The following is a 6,000-nucleotide window of genomic DNA, read 5'->3' as shown; positions in this document are numbered from 1 at the left end:
TTCCCCAAGCAGCCTCATTCTTTTTAATATATCATTAGTAAGCCTATGCCCCGCATTGCTGATATAACTCCACTGAAATAATTAAATCAGACCCAAAGATGCTTATTGCTAAATATTAAGTCTACAAATGTATTCTTTTAATAGCTTGGGATCTTAAACATATTTAAAGAATAAACTATTTATTTGCTAAGGCACACATCGTTGATATTAGCTGAAACCATGGGAGTGGCACTGACAAGAGCAGCTCAGTGGACCTCGGCTGGTTCTGGAACTGGCACACTAGAAATCACCCCTTTGAATGAATCTCTTCTAAATGACATAATTAAGTTTGCAGAGAACTTCAGCTCTGGACATCCTCAAGAAGCAGCATTTGTCTTCAGAGAACCACTTGAATGGAAAACGCAACTGGATTATTCAGGATTTGAATTAGGTTATGAGATCAGGTAGGTCTGAATGGCAGTGGTTTATAAACATATTAAAGACAAACTGCAAAGAAAAAAAATTGTGCTCTTTTCATTGTATTTGTTTTCTCCTAGTTTGTTACATGGGACATTTTGTGTTCTGATTTATAACTTTTCCCCTAAAGGACTCTGAAAATATTTGTAGCACCTAGATTGTGACTTTACAGCTGTGTGTTGAAACCTAATCCCCAGTTTCTTACTGAAGTGGGGCAAATATATTTGCCTTTTGTCTATTCTAGGAATTTTCACACCGTATGTCTAGTGCTGGTACAGGCCTGCCAGTGCCAGCAATAAAGGAGGCACTAGTGTAGACCAGGCACAGGTGTTTTACCACTGTGGGTATGTCTACACAGCAACTAGACACCTGCAGCTGGCCCGGGCCAGCTGACTTGGGCTTGCGGGGCTTGGCCTGCAGGGCTGTTTCATTGCTGTGTAGACTTCTGGGTTCAGGCTGGAGCCTGGGCTCTAGCACCCTGCAATGTGGGAGGGCCCCACGGCCCCACAGCCCCAAAGCCCCATGAGTCTGAGTTGGAATAGCACAGGTCAGCCGCGGGTGTCTAATTGCTGTGTAGACATACCCTCAGTCATCTTACGTTGAGGTGAGATGCAAAAAACAATTCAAAAAAGTCCTATGTAGTTGTACCCATAAGGTCCTGTCTGCACTATAATTATAGATGTATTGGTGCACCCAGTTACAAGATAGTTGAGCCAAGCCATGTTAAAGGAACTGTGCTACAGCTTTGAAAAGAGAAGGGCAGTTACACTTTTTCAGATAAATTGATAAATTAAACAGTAATAAGTCACCACGACCAGATAGTATTCACCCAAGATTTCTGAAGGGACTCAGATATGAAATTGCAGCACTACTAACTAATATGTAACCTACTGCTGAAATCAGCCTGTGTACCCTGTCATAAATATAAAGGGAAGGGTAAACCCCTTTAAAATCCCTCCTGGCCAGAGGAAAAATCCTCTCACCTGTAAAGGGTTAAGAAGCTAAAGGTAACCTCGCTGGCACCTGACCAAAATGACCAATGAGGAGTCAAGATACTTTCAAAAGCTGGGAGGAGGGAGAGGAACAAAGGGTCTGGGACTGTCTGTATGCTGCTTTTGCCGGGGATAGACCAGGAATGGAGTCTTAGAACTTTAGTAAGTAATCTAGTTAGGTATGTGTTAGATTATGATTTCTTTAAATTGCTGAGAAAAGAATTGTGCTGAATAGAATGAATATTTCTGTCTGTGTGTCTTTTTTGTAACTTAAGGGTTTGCCTAGAGGGATTCTCTATGTTTTGAATCTAATTACCCTGTAAGGTATCTACCATCCTGCTTTTACAGAGGTGAATTCTTTACTTCTATTAAAAGTCTTCTTGTAAGAAAACTGAATGCTTTTTCATTGTTCTCAGATCCAAGGGTTTGGGTCTGTGGTCACCTATGCAAATTGGTGAGGATTTTTACCAAACCTTCCCCAGGAAGTGGGGTGCAAGTGTTGGGAGGATTTTGGGAGGAAAGACGTGTCCAAACCATGTTTCCCAGTAAACCCAGTTAGAGTTTGGTGGGGTGGCCATGGATATTCCAAGGACAAAGGATAAAATTAATTTGTACCTTGGGGAAGTTTTAACCTAAGCTGGTAAAAGTAAGCTTAGGAGGTTTTCATGCAGGTCCCCACATCTGTACCCTAGAGTTCAGAGTGGGGGAGGAACCTTGACAGTAACCTACTGCTTAAATCGGCCTGTGTACCAGATAACTGAAGGGTAGCTAATGTAACGCCTATTTTTTAAAAAGGCTCCAAGGCAATCCTGGCAATTACAGGCTGTTATACCTAACTTCAGCATGAGGCAAATTGGTTGAAACTATAGTAAAGAACAGAATTATCAGACACATAGATAAACATTCCTTGTATAAAGGAAAATCATGCCTCATCAATCTATGAGAATTCTCTGAGTGGGTCCACAAGCATGTGGACAAAGGTGATCTGGTGGATATAGTGTACTTGGACTTTCAGAAAGCTTTTGACAAGGTCCCTCACCAAAGGCTATTAAGCAAAGTAAGCAGTCATGGGATAAGAGGGAAGGTCCTCTCATGGATTGGTAACTAGTTAAAAGATAGGAAACAAAGAGTAGGAATAAGTGGTCAGTTTACACAATTGAGAGAGGTAAATAGTGTGATCCCCCAAGGAGCTATATTAAGACTTGTGCTGTTCAACATATTCATAAACAATCTTGAAAAGGGGGTGAACAATGAGGTGGCAAAGTTTGCAGATGTTACCCAAAATTACCCAAGATAGTTAAGTCCAAAGCTGACTGGGAAGAGTTACAAAGGAATTTCACAAAACTGAGTGAGTGGACAACAAAATGGCAGCTGAAATTCAGTGTTGCTAAGTGCAAAGTTGTGCACATTGGAAAAAATAACCTCAACTATACATACAAAATGATGGATCTAAATTAGCTGTTACCACTTGAGACAGAGAGCTAGGAGTCACTGTGGATATTTTTTTTGAAAACATCCATTCAATGTCCAGTGGCAGACAGAATGTTAGGAACTATTAGGAAAGGGATAGATAATAAAGCAGAAATATCATAATACCACTATATAAATCTGTGGTATGCCCACACCTTGAATACTGCATGCAATTCAGGTTACCCCATCTGAAAAAAGGTATAGTAGAATTGGAAAAGGTACGGAGAAGGGCAGTGAAAATGATGAGGGGTATGGAACAGCTTCCATGAGAGGAGATTTTAAAAAGACTAGGGCTCTTCAGGGTAGAAAAGAGACTAGGGGGGATATGATAGTGGTCTATGAAATCATGAATGGCTGTTCTTATATTCTTATGCATATTTCTCTTGTCAGCTGTAATATATTAATATATATTTCACTGATAGACCTTCGTTTGGTAAGTAAGGTACAGCAGCCTAACATTTGTTTCTGGGAACTCTTTTGATTTTGCAAGTCAACATGGTCTATTAGTAATTAGAAAGGGGGATGTAAATTAGGAGACAAGGTCCATTTTTGATTAAGAGCTTTGAGCAACATTCTCAGAGTTGGACTCTACCTAAAATTTTCCTTTAATAAAAGTTCTTTCTTTATGAAGTATCATTTTATTCTTCTAGTGGAACAACCGTTCAGTCAGAAGAAAGAGACAAAGATGATCAACCATTGCTTCTCCTCAGTGACTCAACTATCAGAGTACGCAGTTTTGGCCAACTCTCTCGTTTGCTACATGTAGCTATGGAAAAAAAGTTAAAGGAAGCACAGGCATGCCTTGAAGGTTGTTTTTTTTCTCTCTTGCCCTTGAATTTTAATGTTTAAAAAAATAAAGAAAGAAACACATACGTTACATTTTATTTAGTACAAATTTTGGCTTATGAGGGATTGGTTGAAAACAGTGATGTGATGAACCAGCAAACTTCTATTTTTTATTTTTTTATCTTCACTGAAGTCAGTAATATAGAGCTCTGGAATAATGTTAACATGGAATTACATATAAAGATGCATGTATACTGACTGGTACCTCAACAATTATAGCAGATCATATATTCAAATCTTGGCATACTAAATGTGTCCTCAGAAGCTAATAATAGTTTTTTTTCTGTACTTTTAAGGTAATCTCGCTTTTATAATGTTAATTTATTAAAATAACCAACAAAAATATGTTATTCTTAGGAAGTTCATGGCTGTGAACATTTTCAGATCTTTCTGATGAGCACTTTTAGAAAATATGTAACAGTATAGTTATTGGGTCCTATCCAGTTCCTTGTATACAAACTGAATAAAAAGCACCTAAGTGTGCTAAATTAGACACCTATGGGAGTGCAAGATCTGAGTAACATTTATTTGTGAAATTGGTAGAAAATAAGTTAGCTATAATTCTGATGCAGTCACAGATGGATTGCGTCTGATTTGTAAAATGCCCACATAGTAAAGGCATACACAGGGATCATGCTTCAGTGTGAGCCAGCAACTGCTATGCATCTGTGTAAGAATACTGTCACTTATTGGGCCACTGAGAACAAGAGGAGTTTATAAAACCAGCTGACAACATAGTTGTGTCACTGGTCACTGAAAAGGACAGCTGGCAATCCTGAGCAAGTGATAGCTGGGCCTTTTATAGAATCATTGGGAGTGTTGCCAACAAATCTTTTAAGACATTGTTTTACACTAAATTAAACTTCCGTAATGATGGCTTTTCTGTGAATTGAGCCCATTGACTTGATGTTTGGGTCATCATCCAATTTTACTATCCCTGAAGGTAAATACTGACCCAAAAGAGAGTTTGATATTTACCTCATGATTCAATAAATCTAAATGTTTATTCACCAGAAGACAGCTCCTGTTTATTATTTGTTTGTTTTACCTGAATTTTGTTTTCATACTGTTAAAAACTGATATATTAATGTATTTCAAATCACAATAAAGTGATGTGAAATCATTTACTCCTACAAGATAAAACAGTAACATTTTAAACATGTTAAGGAACCCATTATCTATCTTTTAAAATTAAATATGTGTTCATATTATAAGTTACCATTGTTAAAATGCTTTGGCAGTGAAGGATTTTAAAAATCCTTTAAGATCGGTTTTAAAGTACCATTATTTTTATATTGATAATGTTTCTCATTTACAGCCAATAGAGATCCTATAGTGAAAATTCTTGGCCCAGGATATGGGACCATTGAAGGAGAAGATATGTCTATGCTGCGCTTGCTGGACAGAATGAAAAAAGATGATGATCCTGATACAGAGATTAAAATGAAGATATCTCTTCTTCTTCAACAGCTGGATATGCAACTACTTAACAGTTCTTTAAAACGTATTTCACAGTAAGTACATTGCAAATGAAACTGTCCATTTTTAGCCAGTAATTTTTTTGTTTTGTTTTTAAATTAAATTCATTTTAACTCAAAACATGTGCTTTTGGTATGACAAGAAGAAATCACTCAAAAAGGTATGAAAGTAATTCTTTATTGATTTATGAAAACCAGGAAAAGTTGCTGAAATGAAAGATGTTTTCTGGAGGTTTAACAATATGAGTATAAATGTGTGTGTTTGTGTGTGTGTGTGTGTATACATTTCTATGCATGAAGGACATATGTTCTGTATTTGAAAGCAACTCATTATAATTTATATAAATAAATAATACACTAGCAATTAAAACTTTTTAATAGAGTTGTTCATTTAGTTATGAAAGCACACAAAAGATACTGAATTTGTCGAAGAGTTATATCAGTTTCATTTTAGTTGTGAAGCTAAAATTTCACTAAATAGCTATTTGCATATTTTTAGTTGTTTTTCCTACTACTCTGAAACTAGTGAAAGGAAAGAGCAAAATCCCTTTATACAATTGTCAAGGTTCCTCCCCCACTCTGAACTCTAGGGTACAGATGTGGGGACCTGCATGAAAAACCTCCTAAGCTTATCTTTACCAGCTTAGGTCAAAACTTCCCCAAGGTATAAAGTATTCCACCCGTGGTCCTTGGAATGGCCGCTACCACCACCAAACTAATACTGGTTACTGGGGAAGAGCTGTTTGGACGCGTCTTTC

At 37.4% G+C, this 6,000-nt stretch overlaps 1 protein-coding gene across 1 annotated transcript in view; it reads left to right on the top strand.

Moving 5' to 3' along the window:
• Nucleotides 1-219: 219 nt before the first annotated feature.
• ODAD2 (outer dynein arm docking complex subunit 2) overlaps nucleotides 220-6,000 on the top strand; it is a 200,528-nt gene continuing 194,747 nt past the window's right edge. The window contains exons 1-3 of the mRNA XM_077809473.1: nucleotides 220-443; nucleotides 3,569-3,726; nucleotides 5,083-5,278. Of these exons, the coding sequence (XP_077665599.1) occupies nucleotides 220-443; nucleotides 3,569-3,726; nucleotides 5,083-5,278 (578 nt within the window). The remainder of the gene's footprint in view (nucleotides 444-3,568; nucleotides 3,727-5,082; nucleotides 5,279-6,000) is intronic.

Source organism: Eretmochelys imbricata, chromosome 2 (assembly GCF_965152235.1).
Source record: "Eretmochelys imbricata isolate rEreImb1 chromosome 2, rEreImb1.hap1, whole genome shotgun sequence".
Classification (NCBI taxonomy): Eukaryota; Metazoa; Chordata; order Testudines; family Cheloniidae; genus Eretmochelys; species Eretmochelys imbricata.
Note: the sequence above shows the minus strand (reverse complement) of the source record. Positions and strands in the feature narration are given on the sequence as shown.